Source organism: Podarcis tiliguerta (genome assembly GCF_965153285.1).
Source record: "Podarcis tiliguerta genome assembly, chromosome: 16".
Lineage (NCBI taxonomy): Eukaryota > Metazoa > Chordata > Lepidosauria > Squamata > Lacertidae > Podarcis > Podarcis tiliguerta.
In genome coordinates this window covers 16,811,028-16,833,727 of record NC_139549.1, presented here as the reverse complement: position 1 = coordinate 16,833,727, position 22,700 = coordinate 16,811,028, and the positions used below count along the sequence as shown (strand labels likewise).

The 22,700-nt window shown below is 48.7% G+C and overlaps 1 protein-coding gene across 1 annotated transcript; it reads left to right on the top strand.

Moving 5' to 3' along the window:
- The first annotated feature begins 2,875 nt into the window (after nucleotides 1-2,875).
- LOC310666407 (toll-like receptor 2) lies at nucleotides 2,876-11,794 on the top strand. Its single transcript, XM_083417153.1, has 2 exons — nucleotides 2,876-2,994; nucleotides 8,153-11,794. Exon 2 carries the CDS (start codon nucleotides 8,178-8,180, stop codon nucleotides 10,674-10,676), a length of 2,499 nt encoding a protein of 832 aa, XP_083273279.1. The 5' UTR covers nucleotides 2,876-2,994; nucleotides 8,153-8,177; the 3' UTR covers nucleotides 10,677-11,794.
- Nucleotides 11,795-22,700: the final 10,906 nt, after the last annotated feature.

The following is a 22,700-nucleotide window of genomic DNA, read 5'->3' as shown; positions in this document are numbered from 1 at the left end:
TGACACTCAAGGTAGATTCCTTGGCTCTTTGAGTACCTTGGGGTGATGGAAATAAAACGCTGTTCCTGCTGGAGCCAAGCCCGGTTTGAAGCCCAGGTTTGGCTCCTGGGAATGAGGATGGAAGATGAGTGGTGTCTGTGTTGGAAAATATTCCTCAGCTTCATGATGTTTTATATCTCCCCATCTCCTGTGGTGTTTTAAGTCAGCCTCTGCCAGCCTGGTTCCCTCAAGGGACTAGCTGGAGCCACTGGGAGTTATAGTTCAAAACATCTGGAGGGCACCATCAGAACATAACAATTGACCTGCTGGATGAAGCCAGTGGCGCATTGAGTCCAGCATCCTGTTCTCACAGTGGCCAACCAGATACCCCAATGGGAAACCCATGATCAGGAATTGAGCACAAGAACCCTCTTCCTTCCTGTGGTTTCCAGCAACTGGTGTTCAGAAGCATTGCTGCCTCCGACGGTAGAGGCAGAGGGCAGCCATGGTGGCTATTAGCCACTGATAGCCGCCATCTCCTCCATGAATGTGTCCATTCCATGTTTAAAGCTCTCTAGGTTGGTGGCCATTACTGCCTCCTGCAGAAGCGAGTTCCACAGTTTAACTATGTGCCACAGGAAGAAGCTCTTCCTTTCCCCCTCGTCCTGAACCTGCCAATATTCAGCTTCATTGGACGTCCACAATTTTCCACTGAGCGAGGGGGACACTTTTCTCTGAACTTTTTTTATGGTTTTGTATGGTTTATCATTATGGCGTGAGTGAAAGTTGGCATATAACATACGCTCTTCGGCGAACCTTCTTCCTGCTCTCAATGCGAAATATACTCGGAGTCCTGTAGTGATTTCATGCTCTTTACTGCAGCTTGTAAAACTGTGATTGAATTGCCCCCAAACCTCAGGCTTTTATATACAGTGGTGCCTCTGGTGGCGAACAGGATCTGTTCCGGAGGTCCGTTTGCAACATGAAAAGAACGCAACCCGCAGCAGCGCATGCGCGGGTTGCGACTTGCTGCTTCTGCGCATGTGTGTGATGTCATTTTGCACATCTGCGCATGCGGCGAAACCCGGAAGTAACCCTTTCCGGTACTTCCGGGTCGTGGCGGGACGTAACCTGAAAGAACGTAACATGAAGCGGACGTAACATGAGGTATGACTGTACATTATTTACACAGTGAGTCCCATCTGATTGGCTGATTCTGCTTCCCTCCAGGAGCCTGATTAGTCTTTTCCTGCAGGCCAATCAGCTGATGCATTCTAGGATCCTACCAGCCTAATAGGCTGATTAACTTCCTCCTGGAGCCTGATTGGTCTTTTCCTGCCAATCAGTTGTTGCATTCTAGGATCCTACTTGCCTATTGTTCTAGGATCCAAGCTTAGTACATAACACCATGTTTTGATCCCATGCATAATTTTGCACACTTCCACCCTGCCCCCTCACCTTTTCTGCGCTGCACCCTTTCTTCATAGGAGAGGCATTGCTCCATCTTCATAGGAGAGGCATTGTATAACAGCACCCTTAGGTGGTTCGCAGCTGATCTCTTGCACGACTTATGCTTAGTTTAAACAATTTGGCAGTTGTATTTTCCATTCCTTTCCTAATGACCCCAGGCGTGAAATGTGCTATTCCTGCAACTGCTCCACATGCAAACGCTGTTTTAAATATTTGCATGGCCTCAAAGACCAAAAAACGATGTATTTATTGTCAGAGGAAGTTCTAAGAGACTCCTATTTCTAAGAGAAACCTAATTCTTAAACAGTGTTTGTGGGGTTTTTTGATCTTTCAAGCCTTTGCCTTGAGTATAACTTAAGGGCTTCAGATCTAAAGAGACACACCAGACCTGAAACAGCCACTCCTCTCTGCATTCCTAGATGCGGGAGCTGAGGGTGCCAGCTGGCTAGGAAAACAGCGAACAAACAGCGAACAAACCCTCCAAACCGGCCTGGCCTGCCTTGAAACAGCAGCTTGATCCGCAGAAATGAAGCGTTTTTATGGTATGCAAATAAAAACACACAACCATCTTCTAATACCCACAAGCTAAAGATGTTGTTAAAGGTGCAGCAACAGGAGGCAGCAAGGCAGAAGATGGCAGCTAGTGGAAAGGAGCTGGCTTGTGGTTGCTTCTGGGTGCAATATAACGCCCACAGAGACCACCTCATTTTTTTGTTATTACTTGGCAGGTAGGGAACGGAGAACTCTCTTAGATTAAGCCTTGGCAGACTTCACCAAAGTTTTGCAACAGACAGAAAAAGGCCCAACGCCCCATTTGGGGAAAAAATCAAGGTTTGGAGTCTGGTTCCATAAACTCATCCCCAGGGACCCCCGACCCTATAAAAAGCATAATTCAGAGTAGCAATTTGCATGACCCACATTTAAACATATTCTTCCCTCCAGCAAGAATCCTGCAAACTGATACCTACCTCTCACAGAGCTACAATTCCCAGAAGACTTAAACTACAGTTCCCAATGTTCTTTTTTGCGGAGGGGGGTTGCTTTAAATGTAGCAGTCACAGAAGGGGGGGGGACTGTATACGTAGAAGCACCCCGCCCCAAAGTTGAGGGGGATTCCCATTCAAATAATGTTTGCGCACCGCGTCATGTGATCAATTATGAGGGGCGGGGCTTACCTGCAAACCCCCCCCCCAATACTTTAGTCAAGTTGGCACCCCTGCCTGGCTGATATATGTGCCACTCTTTGAAGAAGAGATCAGCACCCTTCACCCCCCCCAAAGCCTCGCAGGAGCCGGGTTGGGGGGCGGGGGGTGGTAACAGATAAAGCCCCACCCACCGCTGTCTGGCGGAATAACAAGCCAATGGGGAGCTGTCCCTTTAAGAAGCCACGCCCCCTCCATTTTGCTGGGTTTAAAGGAAGGCGTGTGCTCGCTTGGCAGCTGTAGGCGCGATGTGGCTGCGCGGCCGGACCAAGTGGGGGGATCACTGAGGACTAGAAGGCTGCCGCCTGTTTTGTGCTTTGGATCTGCGTACGCGGCAGCCGAGGTAAAGGAATCTGCTCACTTCTTCCGCGTGGCGATGTGAGTGTTTGTGTGTTTGTCCGTCCCGCAAACGCCTGACTCAAAAGGAAGCTTTGTATGTATTGCTAATCCGTGGTTTTAGAAGGCTGCCTTGCGCTGGGATTTGTGGTTTTCCAGGCGTGACTGTCCATGCCTGCCTGTTATTATGTCATCTTCCAGAGAGGGGGAGCGACTAAGTCTCGGGCTAAGCGATCCTGTGAAGGGCTGCAGCTCAGGGGGAGAGCACCTGTCTTGCAAGCAGAGGGCCTCGGGTTCAATTCTTCTCCCGGCAGGGCTAGGCGAGACTTATGCCTTAAGCCCAGCAAGGCTGCTGCCAGTCCGAGTTGGCAAGGTGGACCAGTGGCCTGACTCTGTGCAAGGCAGAGTGTTCCTAATCACTTCTCCAGATAGCCAGCCTCTCTCTCCCCCTGCCTACCCCTTTCCCACCTGCAGTTGTGATTATTGGCCTACACTGCAAGGCTGTAGAGTTTACCCGCTGAAATGCCGTCTAGGTTGGCTTGCATTGCAAGATGCCTGGCAGGGCTTCTCTCTCTCTCTGCCACTCTGGAGAGCATAGCTGTCAACTTCCCCCTTTTCTTGCAAGGAATCCTATTAGGAATAAGGGAATTTCCCTTAAAAAAACGGAAGCGTTGACAGCTATGCTGGAGAGTGACATTGCTTTTCACGGGGAGAGTTTTATGCTTTGAGATATTTCATTTGTTGTCGGCACCCTTCTGTCTCTGGAGATAATGGCTTTGGAGTGAAGTCAAATCGTTGGAGAGTTACAGCTCTTGCTGTGCCTGCAGAGACTGATATGAGACATGTTTTATTGCAAATGGGCAAATAAAGACGTCCGGTTGTGCTGCTGCAGATGCACCATGGCGTTTTCCTCTCTCTGCGCTCCTCCCAGCGGTTGTTCCTCCTCTGGTCACTGCTGTGGCTACACGACCTAAATGTCCGTCTCCAGCTGCTGCCGTCTGCAAGGGATTCCTACACAGCTGGGTTGATGTTGCCAGTCTTCAGTCACAGTTGCAGACATCTTTTGTAGTCAGTGGCGTAGCGTGCGTTGTCAGCACCCGGGGCAAGGCAAGTAATTTGCACCCCCTAACCCGTGGATTTGCGCCCCCTAACCCGTGGATTTGCACCCCCTAACCCCCAGATGTTGCGCCCGGTGCGGCCGGCCCCCCCTGCACCCCCCACGCTACGCCACTGTTTGTAGTGCAAAGCTGGTCTGCCAACGGGTCAGGCACCTGAAGCCCACTCCTTGTAAAGCGCCTCCTTCCATCTTCCATTCTGTGTGCATGACCGATATCGGCATAGACATCTCTGAGACAGAAGTGCAAACATGCTGGGAATGTGTGCTTGGGAGAGGACATCTTTGTTTGAGAATCTGTCCTGCCCAAAATCTTCCCGATGCAGAGCATATGGAAGGCATTGAGGTGTCTGTCGCTCCTGGCAGGTGCCCACAACTCACTTCCATAAAGCAGCATGCTTGGTGTGTAGGCTTGGCATTGGCCATTGTTAGCATCCCCTTCTCCCATACCCTTTTGGAGAGGGGAGCCATTGCCGTAGCTGCCTTGCCCAATATGCTTGTCCAGCACAGCGTTGTTGGAAAGGTTGCTAGTTACAAAGGAGCCCAGGTAGACAAAATTGGCTACCACCTCAAGTGTGTGGTCACCAGGGCTGATGTGTGGAGTGCCAGCGACATCCTGACAGGGACTTCGTCAGGCAGATAGTGAGGCTGAACTCCATGCAGGATTGGGCAAAATAGTGGATGAGACTCTAGAGCTTTGTCAAGGTGCGCTATCAAGGCTGCGTCATCTGCAAACACCTTTTGGGGTGGAGATGTGTCGGGTTCAACAGCCCCCCATCGCTCCTTGAAATGGAACAATATACAGTGGTACCACGGGTTAAGTACTTAATTTGTTCTGAAAGTCCATTCTTAACCTGAAACTGTTCTTAACCTGAAGCACCGCTTTAGCTAATGGGGCCTCCTGCTGCTGCCGCACTGCCAGAGCACGATTTCTGTTCTCATCCTGAAGCAAAGTTCTTAACCTGAAACACTATTTCTGGGTTAGCAGAGTCTGTAACCTGAAGCGTATGTAACCTGAAGTGTATGTAACCCGAGGTACCACTGTACTGTCTTCTGTCACGCTGAAGACACGGGAGAGCAACAGGAATAAAAATATGCCAAAGAGATTTGGAACGAGAACACGGCCCTGTTTCAGTAACTGCTACGAAGCTCAGTTGTGTGTGATATAATGGTGCCTCTGAGCACATGCAGAGCACCTTCCCTCACCAGCCAGTTAATCTAAAACCAGCCCCTGTATATCTGATAAATAACAGCAGGGGATTCTGAAGCAGTGAGCTCCCCTGGATTTCTGCCCATTACACACACATTACACAAACTAGTCACGGGCTAATGGCTGATATATCATTAACCCATGACTGCTTTTTACCAGCAGTGACTCCTGGGTGTGCTTGCTTTTACTGGCTGTGTAATGGGCAGAAATCCAGGAGGTAAAAGAGGACCTTTTGCTGGAGTTAATGCGCGTTTTGTAATGAATGTGTGTTCACTCTTACGCTCACGAGAAGTTCACATGCAAAAGGAATAAAGGCAGGTTGGTTTAGTACATGAAATGAAAGTGACGGTGTGTCTGGATGCTGATTCAGACGGCCAAGTTACAATACAAGCAGGTGTCAACTTGTACAGTAAATGCACATCTTGAGTGAAAAGAGGATCCTTAAGTATTCCAAAAGAGAAAATGAGTGACAGGACTCAAAAGTAAAGCAAGAAAGAGAAGAGGGAGGGCATATCTGTCCTGAGGCGAAGGACTTTTTTAAAATGGCCTTGGCTTTCAATAAAGCCTCACTTACACCATATATTTAAAGCATTTTAAACTCTCATTGCTTCCTCCAAAAGATCCTGGGAGCTGTAGCTTCTTAAGGGTGATGAGAGTAGTTAGGAATTCCCCATCACCACCACCGATTCTCCAGCCAGAGCTAAAATTCCCAGAGTAGTTAACAACCAGTCCTCCTTCACAGGAAATGGTTGCAAACACAAACTGTTGGAGCTTTGGAGAGGGGGTGATTGGCCAGTGACTGCGGCGTCACAAACACACCACTTCCCCCCGACCTTCTTGGTGCAGACTTTGCAATTCTTCTTTAAAATGTGTTGTGGGCTTAAGGAATAAAATAAAGTGGGTTTTTGGTAAAATCATTATAAATAAGCAAATGTATATGCTGCCTTTTAAAAAAGGGTTTAAAAAAGCAAGACCGATGCATGAAATGGTGTTAGATATGCTGGTCTGTGTGCCTCTGCCTTTGCAGTTGAGCATCCTGGCAAGCTGCATGCTAGCACCACAGCTTGGAGCCCTCGCTCGGGTGCATTTGCTTTTATCCACCATGTGCCATCCCATTTGACACTGCTTAGCTGGAGCAGACCAAAGGTCCATTCTTGTCTCTAGCTGGAGGCTGAGTCAGTTCACAGAATAAACAAGATGAAAGCAGTGCCCTTAAGAACTCAGTTTAAAAAAAAACCCAAAACTGATGTTTAATTTCATGTAACAAAACATACCCACCCAAGGAGTACAGAGTTTAGTAGTTGTTAAGAAAACAACAAAAAATGGAGGCTGATAGTTGTCGTTTTAGATTGTTGTAAATAAAAATATGCCCTTTTCCCTTATGGGGTATCCAAGAGCCCATATAGAGTCCTTACATAGGTTCCCTATTGGTAGGAGAAAATAACAGAGGTCAACCAGAGAATATTGAGAAGCAAAGCAGCTAGTAAGCTTGATCTTTATTGATCTGTTGCAACAGGGTACTCCCCTCACACGCAGGAGAGGAAGAGGACCCCCAAAATTGCTGTGCAAGGGCTTATAAAGTCTTTTGAAATTCCCATCCTGTAAATCAAGACCACCCCCAGAAACATTATGCATACATCACAGAAATTTAAATGTTGTTTTTCTCCTGTCACAGTTTATCTCCTGTCTGGCAAGTTACTTGATTGGATTTCCTGGGGAGCCTGGCCATTCTTTTGTAGTGGTAAAATACTTATTTCCTGGGCTAGGTCACAGGCTCACACCTTATTCAAAAAGACATATCTTGTGAGGAAAGAGACAATGGGGAGGCTTTTCCAGTTTAACCTTGCAGAGAAAGGATTTGGTCAGTTTAGGAATCAAAATGGTTCCAGGTTGGTCTTCCTGTGTTGATCTATGTATGTGCAGTTATGAACATTACCATATATCTAATACCATAAAATTCCTAACACAAGATGTTCCAAGAAAGGCAATCAAATGAAAGTGTCTAACAAAGTTATGCCAAGTTTCTGGAATTTGGCTTCTATTCTGTATGTCTAAGGAGTTAGTTTTAGTTCCTTTTAGTTCCTCTTCTTTCACAGCAAAATTGGTGATATGCTAATGAAAGGGGGGGGGGAGTAAGGAAATTTGCTTGGTTTTAAATCCCCTTTCCTTTGAGGGAACAGAAACCAACTAATTTAATGGGCGATCTTATCACTAGACTCCCCAGCTGCTCTCCACGAAATGGAAGGGTGGTGGTTTATAGGAAGGGCCTTGTCTGATTTGCACATCAAGGAAATCCTGATCAGCTTCTAATGAGCTCTCTGGCTTTCCCAAGACACAGTTTGAAACCCAGTAAAGCATGGGACGCGGGTGGCGCTGTGGGTTAAAGCCTCAGCGCCTAGGACTTGCCGATCGAAAGGTCGGAGGTTCGAATCCCCGTGGTGCTCCCGTCGCTCGGTCCCAGCGCCTGCCAACCTAGCAGTTCGAAAGCACCTTCGGGTGCAAGTAGATAAATAGGGACCGCTTACTAGCGGGAAGGTAAACGGCGTTTCCGTGTGCGGCTCTGGCTCGCCAGAGCAGCGATGTCACGCTGGCCACGTGACCCGGAAGTGTCTGCGGACAGCGCTGGCTCCCGGCCTCTAGAGTGAGATGAGCGCACAACCCTAGAGTCTGGCAAGACTGGCCCGTACGGGCAGGGGTACCTTTACCTTAAAGCATGGGACTGTTCTTCCAGGAATTAAATTTAATTCGGGGGGGGGGGGGTTAAAGAGTGTGTTAGTAATATAGAGGAGAAGAGTTTTGATTTTTGATTTTTCTTGGTTTTTGTTTTCCTTCTCCACTCAGGTTGACAGTAAAGATGTGAAGTGGCATGGAACTGCCGCCCATTGCCATCCTATGCCTGGCATTACATTTGGTGATCCTGGCTCTTGCGAAACCTCCCGAGGCATCTCTTTGCCAGATCTCCCTCAAGGCGGCCACTTGCCGAGGTCAGAACCTGCTCCGAGTCCCTAGGGATCTCCCAGGCACTCTGGAATCATTGGACCTATCTTACAACAAGATTCAGCAGGTCACCCGTGGGGATTTCTCCGCCTTGACCCAGCTGAAAAGCCTGAATCTGGATTTCAACAACATCGTGTCTATCGCTGATGATTCCTTCGCCTCCAACGTCCTCTTGGAGCAGCTCAAATTCTTCAACAACTCGCTGAGCGAGATCCCGTCCCAGGCGCTGAAACCGCTAAAGAATCTGAAGGTGCTGGAAATGTCAAACAACTTTTATCCCCGCTCGACGCTGGATGGTGTGTTCGGCACTTTGAAAAACCTCGAAACCCTCTCCATGGGGGGCCCTGCTGTCCACATGGTGGGAAGCCAGGACTTCCTTCCTCTGAAAGACACCCCGCTGAAAAAGTTTGCTCTGAAAACGGCAGCCAGTCTGCAGGAGTATCAAGAGGGGGCCTTTTCCAAACTCAACACCACCGACCTGTGGTGCGACATGTCGCTGGACAGACACACAGAGGTCTTGCCGCTGCTGCTGCGGGACTTGAGGGGAAGGCCTCTGCGATACCTCCATTTCCGCAACCTCTTTGAGTTCACGTACTACACAGGCTCTACGGACCTCTTCCACGACTTGGCTGGGGTGGAGGCTACAGAGCTGGTCTTCCGCCGGGGGAAATTCAATGAGAACTTGCTGCGTCTAATCCTGCTGAACGTCCGGAGGTCTCGCGTGCAAGACCTGTCCTTCATAGCTATCGATTTTGCGCGGTCGCCCAAGTGGAAGGCGCCAGAAGTTGGCATGGCCAACCTCACCCTTCGTCGGTTGGTTCTGGCGGACATCAGCAACCCGGATGTCCTGCGTTTCGACTGGACCTTCACGTGGTTTGCGGGCGTGACGTACCTCTCCATCATCAACGTCAACTTCAACATGGTGCCTTGCGACGCCTGGAAGGAGATGAGGAACGTGGTGGCTTTGAACGTCTCCAACAACCGCTTGCAAGATGGCTACATCTACAACGAGGCCTGCCAGTACCAGGGCACTCTGCCCAAGCTGGAACAGCTTGACCTCAGCTACAACTTACTAGTCTACCTGAGCACTCTTGCCAAGTTGACCTTCAGTTGGCCCCAACTCGCCAAACTAGATCTGACCCACAATCGCATTGGGGGCTCAGGTCAGTCCCCCTGTACGTGGACTCCCAGTCTGGTTTGGCTGGCCCTGCCTAACAACGCAGTTACCACGGAAATCTTCCAGTGTCTCCCTACTACTTTGCGCTTTCTGGACTTATCGTATTCCCAGCTGGAACGGCTCGATATGGGCTACTTCGAGGTCGCTGTTGACCTCCAAGAGCTGCTGCTGAGTGGGAACAAGATCAAATTCATCCCTACAGAGTGGAGATGCCCAAACCTCAGGGTCCTGGAGTTGGATGGCAACTCTTTTGGCGTCATCAACAAAGGTTCCTTTGTCAACATGCCCCGTCTTGCCCAACTGAAGGCGGGCAACAACCCTTATCACTGCATCTGTGATCTCTACGGCTTTGTTCAAGAGACACTGAGGAACGGGAAACTCAGGCTGCAGGACTGGCCGGCTGGATGGACCTGTTACCACCCTGAATTCTTGTTGGACACTGCGGTGGCTGCTTACGTCCCGAGGGTGACAGAGTGTGACGTCACAGTGGTGGTGGCCATTGCAGTCTCCATCACAGCTGCAGTGCTGATCGCCTGCATGGTTCTGTGCTGGAGGTTTGATGTTCCGTGGTATCTCAAGGCCACGTTCCAGATCATCCGCTCCAAGTACCGAGCCGGCCGCTCCCAGCTGTCTCGGCAGTTTGCCTACCACGCCTTCATTTCCTACAGCTGCTCCGACGCCGAATGGGTGAGGCGAGAGCTTCTGCAGAGGCTGGAGGCTTGCTGCCCGCCGTACCGCGTCTGCATCCACGAGCGCGACTTCACGCCGGGGCGATGGATCATTGACAACATCATCGACAACATTGAGAACAGCCGCAAGGTCATCTTCGTCCTCTCACGCAGCTTTGTTGACAGCGACTGGTGCAATTATGAGCTCTACTTTGCCCACCAGCGGGCCGTGGGCCTGAGCTTCGAGGACGTCGTGCTGGTGCTGAAGGAAGCCATTGACCTGCAGGCGTTGCCCAACAAATTCTGCAGGTTACGGAAGATGCTGAGCACAAAGACTTACCTGGAGTGGCCTTCAGATCACAACCGGCAGGCCTTCTTCTGGGTCCAGTTGACATCTGTGCTGGGTAAAGCCGAGCCAGTCAACTCAGACCCAAGCAGTGACCCAACTGATGTGAATGGGGCAGTTGACAATCATCTTGAAATGGGTCCTATAGCTGACAAAAACTGTGTTGGATGTAGCTGAGTTCGGCAAGGATTAACTCAAGCCAAGGCTCAACCACTAGACTTATTGTTCGGTCATCTATGTCTGACTTAGAAGTGTTGAGGTCAATGCAATAAGATGCTTCTGGTGTGGAGATGCGGGGAGGAAAGTGATGGAGCCTAGGAATTGGGCTTCCTCTTGGTCCAACTAGCCACCTCTGACCACTGACTGGCTCTCCTGGCAGAGAGGGAGCTGCTTTACTCATTGCCTGCGAGTAAACCCATATCTGAAGTGGCAATACCAAGGACTGAACCAGAGACCTTCTGCCTGCAGTGCATGTGCTTGACCACTGGGTGGTGCTTCCTTCCCAGTTGAGTAGCTGGCTCTTGGCGTAAATGACAAAATAGGATTATGCACAGGAAGCTGCCTTATACTGAGTCAGGCCATTGGTCCATCCAGTTCAGTATTGTCCACACTGGTTGGCAGAGACGGGTCTCCAGAGTTTCAGACAGGGGACACTGCCAGCTCTGTCTGGAAAGGTGAGGGATTGGACCCGGGACCTTTTTCTCTGCCGGGTGAGCTAGAACTTTCCTCCTAAAACTAAATGCAAGATTCTAGTCCTCATTGGATTGATTTAAAAAAGAACAGAAGGAGCTGCCTTATATTGAGCCAGACGAGTGTTCCTTTGACTCAGTATTGTCTACACTGATCGGCAGCAGCTGTCCCAAGGTTTCAGGCAGGAGTCTCTTGCAGCCCCACCTGGAGATGCCTTCAGGGATGGAACCTGGGGCCTTCTGCATGCAGGGCAGGTGTTCTGCCGCTCGGTTTATGGCTCTTCCCCTAACCCTTGGGAGATAATAGTTTTCTACTGCATTTAAAAGGAGTGAAAGATGGAGGGGTTCCCTTTAGAAATGTTGCTTTAAAGGAGAATAGCCTGGTTTATGAGGGATGTTGAAGGAAGCTAGTTCTGAAAAGTATCAAGACTCAGGAGGGGCAGGATTGACCCCCCAGGATCAAGGTAGGTGGGTTGTCAAGGTAGCAGTGACCCACGCTTCTTTTTGACATTTCTTGCTCTAAAGTCTCCAATTAGTGTTCTATTTGTGTCGCATTTGGTTTTGTGTTATATATATCTTATTTTTTTTAATAAACCAAGTTTGCTCTAGTCTTGTATTTCTCCTTCCTTAAAAATCTCTTTTCATCCTCGTTAAGAGGATGCTGGTTTTGTGGTGGGTGTGATTGCACAATGAGGGAGGGAGCTGGGAGCTGGGTGTGTTTTTGTCCACTAGGGGTTGCTGCACCAATGAACGAGTTTTTAAAAAGAACTAAGCTAAACAAAGAGTCCCAAATGTTGTAACCCTTTTTTCTAAGAGGCTTGCTCTAAGCCCTTGGTCATTTTGGTTGTCTTTTTCCCCTGAATCTGCAATATACAGTGGTACCTCAGGCTAAGTACTTAATTCATTCCGGAGGTCTGTTTTTAACCTGAAACTGTTCTTAACCTGAAGCACCACTTTAGCTAATGGGGCCTCCTGCTGCCGCCGCGCCGCCAGAGCACGATTTCTGTTCTCATCCTGAAGCAAAGTTCTTAACCCGAGGTACTATTTCTGGGTTAGCGGAGTCTGTAACCTGAAGCGTATGTAACCTGAGGTACCACTGTACCTTTTTGAGGTACAGCAATGGGAACTTGATTTATTTTTTATTCTTTGTGTTTCTATCCTGCCCTTTTCTCCAAGGAGCTTCAGGCGTCATACGTGGTTGTCCTCCCCCCCCATTTAATCCCCACGACAACCCCAGAAGGTAGTTTAGGCTGGGAGGCAGTGATTGGCTCAAGGTCACACCCAGTGAGTTTCATGAGGATTTGAACCCTGGTCTCTCGCAGGTCCTAGTCTAACCACTACACCACACTGCCTCCCTCTTACATAGTATCCCAAGTGAGGCAGTTGTGTGTCTTCAGTCCAATGGAGGCTGGTCCTTTAGAGCAGCATTTCCCAACCTTGGGCCACCAGCTGTTTTTGGACTACAACTCCCATAATCCTCAGCTAGCAAGACCAGTGGTCAGGGATGATGGGAATTGTAGTTCGGAAACAGCTGGAGGCCCAAGGTTGGGAAACACTGCTTTAGAGCAAAGAGGGCACTGCCCCACCAACTTCAGCCACCTCCTCAGAATCATGGAAACACTGATTTGTAGAGCTGGAAAGGGACCCCGAGGCTCATCTAGTCCAACCCCCTGCAATGCAGGGTTTTCAACTAGAATTCAGTGGTTCTCAACCTTGGGGCCGCAGATGCTTTTGGCCTACAACTCCCATGATCCCTAGCTCACAGGACCAGTGGTCAGGGATGATGGGAGTTGTAGGCCAAAAAACATAGGGACGCAAGGTTGAGAAAGGCTGAACTAGATCATACATGACAAGATGGCCATCCAACCTCTGCTTAAAAACCTCCAAGGGAGAAGAGTCCACCACCTCTTGGGAGTCTATTCTACTGCCAAACAGTTCTTGCCATCCAAAACATTCTTCCTGATGTTCCTGATGTTTAGTCGGAATCTCCTTTCTTGTAACTTGAGTCCCTCTGAAGCAGGGAGAAAACAAGCTTGCTCCATCCACCATGTGTCAGCCCAGTGTGGGGTGTGGCACTGCCTGCCTGCTCCTCCTCCTCAGTTTCAGTGTTGCTCTTATAACATACCACAAAGATGAGGTAAAGTAGAATTGATTAGTTGGCTGCACCTGTCTTAGCTCTGGCGCCACCTATAGTCGGCCTCCCAGATGGGCCAACCCTGTTTGGAGCCCCTTTCCCAATTGTTCTTGCTGTTTTTTGTTTTCTTTCGCACACAGGTCCCTCCTCTTCACCGTCACAACCCCGGGGTCTCTTTCTGACAAGATTTTGTTCTTTTGTTCCAGCAGGACTGGAAAAGGGTTTGGTGAAGGTGGGGAAAGGGAGACTTGGAGGACTGCAGGGACTGTGTACAGGCACAAGAGGGTGCAACGGCCCAAGACATTAGGATGGAGACATCCTTCAACATTCTCCTGTTACTCCAGCAAGAGTGAGGAAGTCTTGGGGATGCCACACCCGCACACACACACACCCGCACACACACTGCCCTGCCTGCTTCTGGCACAAGCAGAGAGTGGTGGGCTTGTGGTCTCAGAGCAGCAATTCACTCAAGATTTCACTGCTGGCGCAATTCTCTTCTCTTCCATCCAGAAAACAAGCTTGCTCTTTCTTCCATGGAGGAGCCCTCCAGACATTCAAAAAGGGCAGGTGCACATTGCACAGCACACACATTTTCATCAGTTTGGAAAATATTTTCATGCTTTCCAGCAGTTGGGCAAAAAAGGAGAATTTTTAGCTCCTTGGGAAACAGATGTATTTCCTGGAGAGTGGAAATGCCATACCCCAAAAATGTTTGATAATCCAAAAATGAAGGAAGAAGCAATTTTTAGATGGTGCAGACCCAAGCAGTGCCAAGAGCTCCAAAAGAGCAGTGTCCCCCTTTGCAGCCATTTTACACACCCTTCAATATGTTCACAAGACTTATGTGTGTTGTGTTAGGCTGGGAGTTGGGGGCTGCCCCCAAGGCAGAAAGTGAGCAAAAAGAACAATGAATTGAGCTTCTTTCAAAGGTGAAACTGTGCATGGTCAAAGTGTTTTCTTTTTATTTATTAAGGCTGGCAAAACGTTTTTGCCGTCGTTTTGCTGAGAGTTGTGTAAATGCACAGGCTGAGGTTGTTATGATTTTTAATAGCGTGGTCCAAACTGTTGAAAATGGATCGCAGGCCAGGTATATATTTCATTCATATATATATATATATTTACTGAAATGAACATTCCTGCAGCACAAAAATGGGTGGGAGGCAGACAATTGCAAGGTAACAAGGGACAGCATCAACGTGGAGGACTAGCACCTTACCACTGTATAAGGGAGGCTGGGCAGTGATATTCTGAGAGGACTGCAGGGGTGCCAAATTGAATAAAATATTGGGGGGAGCAGGTAAGCCCCACCCCACATAATCACATGACATGGTGCGAGCACACCATTTGAATGGCAATGCCCATTATCGGGGGGAGGGGTCTGGTCCCCTCAAATATTTTGAGTTGGCTAGCAGTTGGCTCCTATGCTGAAGTTGTAGATTGCATCTATTTCCCACCCACAAGTAGCTCGAAATGGCATATGTGGTTCTTCTTCCCCTCCTCATTTAATCCCCACAACAACCTTGTGAGGTAGGTTAGGCTGAGAGGCCGTGACTGGCCACCAAGGTGAGCTTTATAACCCTGGCTCTCTGCTACAAATGTGGCCCTATTTTCACCTGAGAAATGTCAGAGGGCGTGCTATACACTGCCACACTGAAAACAATAAGGACTAGAAATTTGCTTGTGTTTCCTTTTAAAGCAAAAGCACTCATCAAGGTAAGTTCCGCAGGCCGTAATCCCAACTTCTGCCTTGCGCCTTCGCTTCTCCTTCAGATGCGCTCAGACCTCCTCGCTCAGTGCAGCGATTCTAAATTTTGGATGGGCATAGGCTTTTAGAGGGAAGCTGGCCCAACCTCAGAGCCTCTGGCCACCGGGGCCTTGTTCTCTGGGAATTCTGCGGTGTAGGCAGAAAAAGGCCCCGTCGGCTTTTCTGTGAGTGAACACTGCAGCTTTTGTTGCTGCAGCGTTTTTCTGGATTCCTCACCCCCTCAGCCACCACCGGTGTTTGTTGCTGTTGCTGCTGCCGCCGCCGGGTCGCTCTTCTGGGATGGCTCTGGAAGCAGAAAACAAGCAAGAGAAATGACAGCAAACTCAAGGACTCTGCTCAAGGGCTGCCCTTGAGAGTGTCTCCCCTCCCACTAGCTTTCCATGGTAGCTTCTTTCAAGGGGGGTTTCTCAGGACAAGATTCCAGCTAATTTGGAGATGATTTGGAGTCGTCCTCAAGGACTTTGCAGTTTAATTATGTGATGAACAACTCTGCCAGCCAAGGAGTCCTGCAATCCAGGTGGGAATCTGATCTGGGAGGACTTGACCTCAGAGGGGCAGGTAAGAATTACATTAGCTGGCCTCGTGGGACATGGTTCTTGGCTTCCCATTCGGGCTGTGAGATCTCTAAGGCTGACTTGAAGTCTCCAGGTTTGCCTGACGTCCTCCAGGTGGCAGCGGGGGTGGGGGTACAGAGGATTTGAATATCTGGGTGGGCAAGGGTGCCTTTAATAATAAGAAAATAATATATTAAGACTGCATGCTGCTTATAAGCTTCAACGTGGTAGGTGCTGGCTGCAAATTATCTCTAGGGAGGTGTCCTCCCTTCTCCCATTCCCTCTCCCAATTAACCTCCGTCTCCAGGGACCTCCCCTGTGACATCACCAGAGGCCACACCTAGGTCTCAGGTTTGGATCCTGAAATCTCAAGGTCAGGGATGCTGCTGACCTGGCAACCCTATTTCCCATTTCACTGGCCATCTTAGAAGTGATTTTCAGAAGCTACCCAGAGAGCTATTAATGCTATATAATATATAAATACTTACATAAATAATGTTGCACACCATCCTAATCTCCTGAGTGGTGCAAGATTCCCAGGTTCGGTTTCCTCAGAATGAGGGACAGCAGAGACTGTGGTGTCTCTAGGATGTATGGTTTACTTAGACGTATAGTGGTACCTCGGGTTACATACGCTTCAGGTTACAGACTCCACTAACCCAGAAATAGTACCTCGGGATAAGAACTTTGCTTCAGGATGAGAACAGAAATCGCGCTGTGGCAGCGGCGGCACAGCATCCCCATTAGCTAAAGTGGTGCTTCGGGTTAAGAACAGTTTCAGGTTAAGAACGAACCTCCGGAACGAATTAAATACGTAACCAGAGGTACCATGTCCCACAAGGCCAGCTAATATGCAACCTGAGCCTACGACAGAGGCGCTCACGGCATTAACACCCCCAGAGGGTCTTGCTTTTCCCACAGCTGCAGCAGAAATCAGGCATGGCTCTGTCTCTCAGCTGCCCAGCCTGCTTCTAGCTTCTAGCTCCCACACACCTCAGCTCTGGCTTTTGTCTTTCTAACTACCAGACGATTAAGGGACGGGACGGGAACCCACCCATTTGCCCACTGGCACAGAGCCACTCCTGTCAGCAACTGTGCTGCAGCATTCTGCACTGGCTGCAGTTTCTGGGGCCAAGTGCAAGGGAAAGCCCCACACAGAGTACCTTGCAATACAATGGTACCTTGGGTTAATTCGTTCCGGAGGTCCGTTCTTACCTCGGGTTAAGTCCTTAATTCGTTCCGGAGGTCCGTCTGTAACCTGAAGCATATGTAATCCGAGGTACTACTGAACTCTGGTTTCGAAGTTGCCAGGGTCTGAATTATTGTGATCCAACTTGAGGCACCAGTTTTTTGGAGAAGCTGCTCTATCAAAAGTAACATAAACAATGAGCTCTTGGAGCTCTGACCTGTCCTCTATCGCTTGCCTTGGTTGGCAGCTGTTCCCCTTTTGTTTGTCAGCACCGGCACCTGAGATTCTCTTGCCTGGAACATGAGATACCTGGATTTGACCTTCTGCAGGCAAAACATGCATGCTATAGCCTTCCTTTTGCCTCCACAATCTTTAACAACACAGCTGCAAGTCCCTGGAGTCTCCTGTTTTTAAAGGCTTCTGTGTAAAAGAAGCGGGGAGGTGTGGTTCAGCTGGACATTCCAGAGTGCTGGCTGGGGCTGATGGGAGTTGGAAGTCCAAAACACCTGGAGGGTGCCAGGTTGGGTAATGCCCACAAAGCCCTACAAGACCTGGGACCAAGATGCCTGAAGGAAAACCCCATTCCATCCTTTGACTGAAGCTATTTCCCCTTTCCAGTTTCACCCAAGCAGGGCCCATAATATGAGAATTGTTTCAAATTAATTGGCCGGTGGTATGCTAAACTGTGCAATTATATTACGCTTTGTAAAGGTAAAGGGACCCCTGACTATTAGGTCCAGTCGTGACCGACTCTGGGGTTGCGGTGCTCATTTCGCTTTATTGGCTGAGGGAGCCGGCGTACAGCTTCTGGGTCATGTGGCCAGCTTCTGGCGAAACAGAGCAGCAGATGGAAATGCCGTTTACCTTCCCGCCAGAGCAGTACCTATTTATCTACTTGCACTTTGACATGCTTTCGAACTGCTAGGTTGGCAGGAGCAGGTACCAAGCAACAGGAGCTCACCCCGTTGCAGGGATTCAAACCACCAACCTTCTGATCGGCAAGTCCTGGGCTCTGAGGTTTAACCCACAGTGCCACCCGTGCTACACTTTGTAGCTTGCCTCTAACTGCGAATTATATCTTATGTTTTGAACCAGATATTTTATATATTGAAAGCATAACAAAACAATATTGATAAACAACCGGTGAAACAGATTTTTAAAACGACGCCGGCCAATAAATTCAACAGAGGCAGTCAGCAGTTAGATGCAACTTCATGCTCTCCAACGATCCCAGACGTCTTCCCAAACGAAACTCTCCATCCAGTGTATAAGAATTGGCAGCAAAGGGACAGAGAAGCCAGAGAACTCAGCCCTGGGGATATGTTTTCCAGTAGCGCCTCAATGACAGGTGCAGCATGTAGGCCTGGTTTTTAGACTGGAAAATTAACACTGCAGAGGCAGAACCAGAAGAGATTCTTGCTCTGATTATCCCTGGCCTCAGTTTCCTTAATATCCCTTGAATTCCTGCTCTGTTGCACCGCCATGGCCAAGAGACATTAAACACCTGACTTATTAGCTCAAATATCCTTGCAGCCAGGGCAGCCTGTAGAGAACCTGCACAGCCCACAAATTTAAAGGTCTGCGCACACATGCACATGTAACCTGCTGAAAGTCTCAGCACCGGAATCCGCCTGTGATCCCCCTAAAGTCAAGTTAAGTTCTTTGAAGCAGGTTGCCCTGGCGGAAACCTGTTAAGCAGACCCAGCGACAAGGAGGAGGGAGTAGAGGCCTAGTCATTTCCTTCTGGGCTCTGCCTGGCAGTGAGCTTCCTACACCGGGTAGCCAGTCAGGGAGGAACGAAGCAGGCGAGAAAGGACTCTGAAATGCTGCCCTCTTCCTTCCCCAAATCTGCTGTTGAAGCGCCCTGCATCAGTCGGGCTCATGCTAGAGCCAGCTTTGCTTCCGCAGTCCCTAGAAGTTAAATGGACACATCTCTAGCAGACTTGCATTAAAGGCACCTGCCATTTCACAGACCCCAGATGCTGACGAGGTACGTTTTTGAACCCTAATAACCTATTATCAAACATTTATCTTTTTCTGGAGGTGCCAGTGGCAGATTGCACCTGGGAACTTCTTCATGCAAGGAAAGCGGTTTGCTCTAAGCCTTTCCAGTTTCTGGCTGCGTCAACTTACCTGAATACTTGGCTTCAGTTTATCAGCTTGCCCAAATGAGCCTGCATCATTGTGTCCATGAGGGTGAGCCCTGCTGACTTTTGAGGCGATCTCTTTCACCGAAATGCTGGAAGCGCAGAGTTGAGTTTGTTTCCCATTGATTAATTAATTGCCTCCCCTAAAGTATCTCAAAAGCATTTTCGCAGTGGAAGCGCCCGCAACTATTACGGCAAATTATTAAAAACAATTGGAAATCCACTTTCGTACTTAGAAAAAAGAAAAGGAAAACCATTTCAAATCCAATACAGACGAGGATAAAGAGCTCTGCTTCAAAAATATTGTGGGTCTTGCAGCTGAAATAGTTTCCTAATGAAGTGAGAAATGGTAAGATTGATCTGCTGTCAGAGGAGTCCACTCCCCTGTGTGTGTTTTGAAAATATTATTTGTTATTATTGTCGTTACTATTACACCACAACATTTATATTCTAACTTTCCTCCAAGAAGCTCAAGGGGTGTGGGGAAGTGTGAATGGTTCTGCCCCTCCTCATTTAATCCCCACAACATCCCTGTGAGGTAGGCTAGGCCAAGAGTCAGTGACTGGCCCTCAAGGGATTTGAACCAAGGCCTCCCAGGTCCTAGTCTGACACTCTAACCCAGGGGTCAGCAAACTTTTCCAGCAGGAGGCCGGTTCACTGTCCCTCAGACCTTGTGGGGGGGCCGGACTTTTTTTTGGGGGGGGGGGGGAATGAACAAATTCCTATGCCCCACAAATAACCCAGAGATGCATTTTAAATAAAAACTCACATTCTACTCATGTAAAAACACCAGGCAGACCCCACAAATAACCCCGAGATGCATTTTAAATAAAAGGACACATTCTACTCATGTAAAAACACACTGATTCCTGGACTGTCCGTGGGCCGGATTTAGAAGGCGATTGGGCCGGATCCAGCCCCCAGGCTTTAGTTTGTCGACCCATGCTCTAACCACTACGCCACTCTGTCTTCCTAGTGTGTTGTGGAGAAAATTCAGGTGATCCCCCAGACCTCAACATATCCAGACTTCCATGAGCCCAATGCAGCAAGAGACCTGACAATCGAGACTTCTTGGGGAGTCTGTTGAACTCAGTGAGGCTGACATGAGCAGGATCAGGCCACACACCGTGCTAATTGAAATAGGGCTGAAGTCAGTCATAGCTAATACCTTTCTTTTTTTAAAAAAGGGGTGCAGTTCCAACTTGCTTTTCCTGGATTCCACCCGTAGGAGCAGATCAATGTCACACTCGGCACATGCTCAGAGGGCCCCGTGGTCTGCAGTGGAGGACAGTTGTGGATGTTGAGCGGTGGCGAGAGGCAGCGCTTTGCACGTCCTCAGAGGCACCCCCTCCCCGCAAATAGGATCCTGAGCACAGCGGAGCCTTCCTTGGAAGGCTGCGGCCAAGAAGTTGGCACTTGGCCATCCTTGCCATGCTGCACAAAGGTCTCCTCAAGAGGAGCCACCCCTGTTTGCTTTCCAAACTGCAAGAGAGTCTGTGTTTAAAAGGGCGGCAAGTAGCAAAGAGGAGACAGGCATGGGTGTAGCCAGGATTTTTTTGGGGGGCGGGCGCAGAACCTAAGATTTGTATTGATTTGTACTGATTTGCAGGGAGCAGCTCCCCCCGCCCCCCCTCGCTACGTCCATTGAGATAGAAAAAACTTTCTCTCCATTTCTCATTTTTACTCATCTTAAATTTGACATGTTTCTGCATCAGCTTGAAAGGTTTCTTTAAAGCCCTCGTGAAAATTTCAGTGCAGGTTTCTCCCCATATTTACCTTTCTTTGCAATAAATTTCATCTGTGCACAGTAGAACGTTTTTGTACGCTAGTTTCACTCTTACTGCTCTGTTTTAGTTGTGATACATAGCTTTGTTTTCCTTTAATCTAGTTTTTTTTCGGGGGGGTGAGTGAAATTAAATGGTATAATTTATCATTTGCTTGCAAAGTCTCCTAGAAAAGACATATTTTTGTTTGAATTACAGTGGTACCTCGGGTTAAGAACTTAATTCGTTCCGGAGGTCCTTTCTTAACCTGAAACTGTACTTAACCTGAAGCACCACTTTAGCTAATGGGGCCTGCTGCTGCTGCTGCGCTGCCGGAGCACGATTTCTGTTCTCATCCTGAAGCAAAGTTCTTAACCCGAGGTACTATTTCTGGGTTAGCGGAGTCTGTAACCTGTAGCGTATGTAACCTGAAGCGTATGTAACCCGAGGTACCACTGTATTTGGTTGGGAAACCGCAGTCACTCTGGATCGTAAAGGCCACATTCCCACTACGATACCACTTTAAACAGTTGCAGCTTACCCCCAAAGAATTCTGGGAAGTGTAGTTCGTTAAGGGTGCTTGTTAGGAGACACCCCCCCAGTCCCCTCCCAGTGCTACAACTCCCAGAGTGGTTTAACAATCAGCCCTTCTTCCCTGGGAACTCTGATGATACACACCCCTTCTGAAGCCTCCGGCCATCACCTAATCTTGTGGCAGGGAGTTCCATTGGCTAATTATGTGTTTGTTTCCTGAATCTACTGTCAGTTCAGTCTGGGTGACCTAAAGTTTTAGTATTGTATGAGAATTTTCTCTCTATTTCCTCTGCAACATTCAAGGGTTTAACAGTGCCCAGAAGCAGCCAGGAGAGGCTCCACCCATGCGTGTGAATGTTTGCAGGAGGGCTGCTGTCTGTGCCTTGTGTGTCTGTGTGCACAAGGTGAGGGCTTAAGGTGACGTGTGTTTGTGTGTTCCTTGCCTCACCTCTGTTATCACACTGACTTTGCCATCCTCCCTCCTCTCTCTCTCTCTCTCTCTCTCTCTCTCTCTCTCTCTCTCTCTTCCAGGATACCTCCTCCTAGCCAGCCGGGATTATTGGTGGTTTATTATTATTATTTACTGCTTTGGCCCACCCAGAAGCCTTTTCTCCTCCTCCCTCTGTGGCAAAAACACACACACATCTAAACATGAATAGAAAGACAGTGCCTCTGAGCATGATTTCAAGGTGAGTGGTAAGTCAGAGTTTCACTGGACCAGCCAGAATTTCACCCTCCAGGCCCAATAGTCAACAAAGACCTGCGATAGCTCAGCTGGTACAGGGTTGAGGGTTTGAGTCCCACGTTGGGTGAAAGATTCCTCATTGCAAGGGGTTGGACTAGATGGCCGTCATGGTCCCTTCCAACTCTACAGTTCTGTGATTCTAAGAGCCTGGAGGGGTGGAAAGTGTGTTTTCAAGGTATTGTTTATTCATTTATTAATTATTGCATTTATATCCCACCTTTTTTCTCCAAGGAGCTCAAGGTACATGGCTCTCTCCACCCACTTCATTGAATTCCCACAACAACCGTGTGAGGTACACTGGGCTGAGAGGCAATGTCTGAGCTCAGGGTCACCTCCAGTGAGCTTCATGGTCCAGTGGAGATTTGAATCCTGGTCTCTTCCAGGTCATAGTCTGACGCTCTAACCACTACATCACACTGCCTCTCAATATACATTCAACAGTGTATGCTTAGACCTGTGCCAAAGGGTAAACATGCAGGAACAACACTCTGCATGTACCTTGAAGCACTCTGTTCTCACACCCGTTTTTAAAAAAACTTTTTTTAAAAAAGGAGAGGCAATCTGCATGTGCTCAGGGGGATTTTTTAAAAATTTGATTCATTATATTTCTATGCTGCTTTTCATTCATGTGAATTGCAAAGCAGCTTACAAACAATAAATAACAATAACGTCATCTCTGGG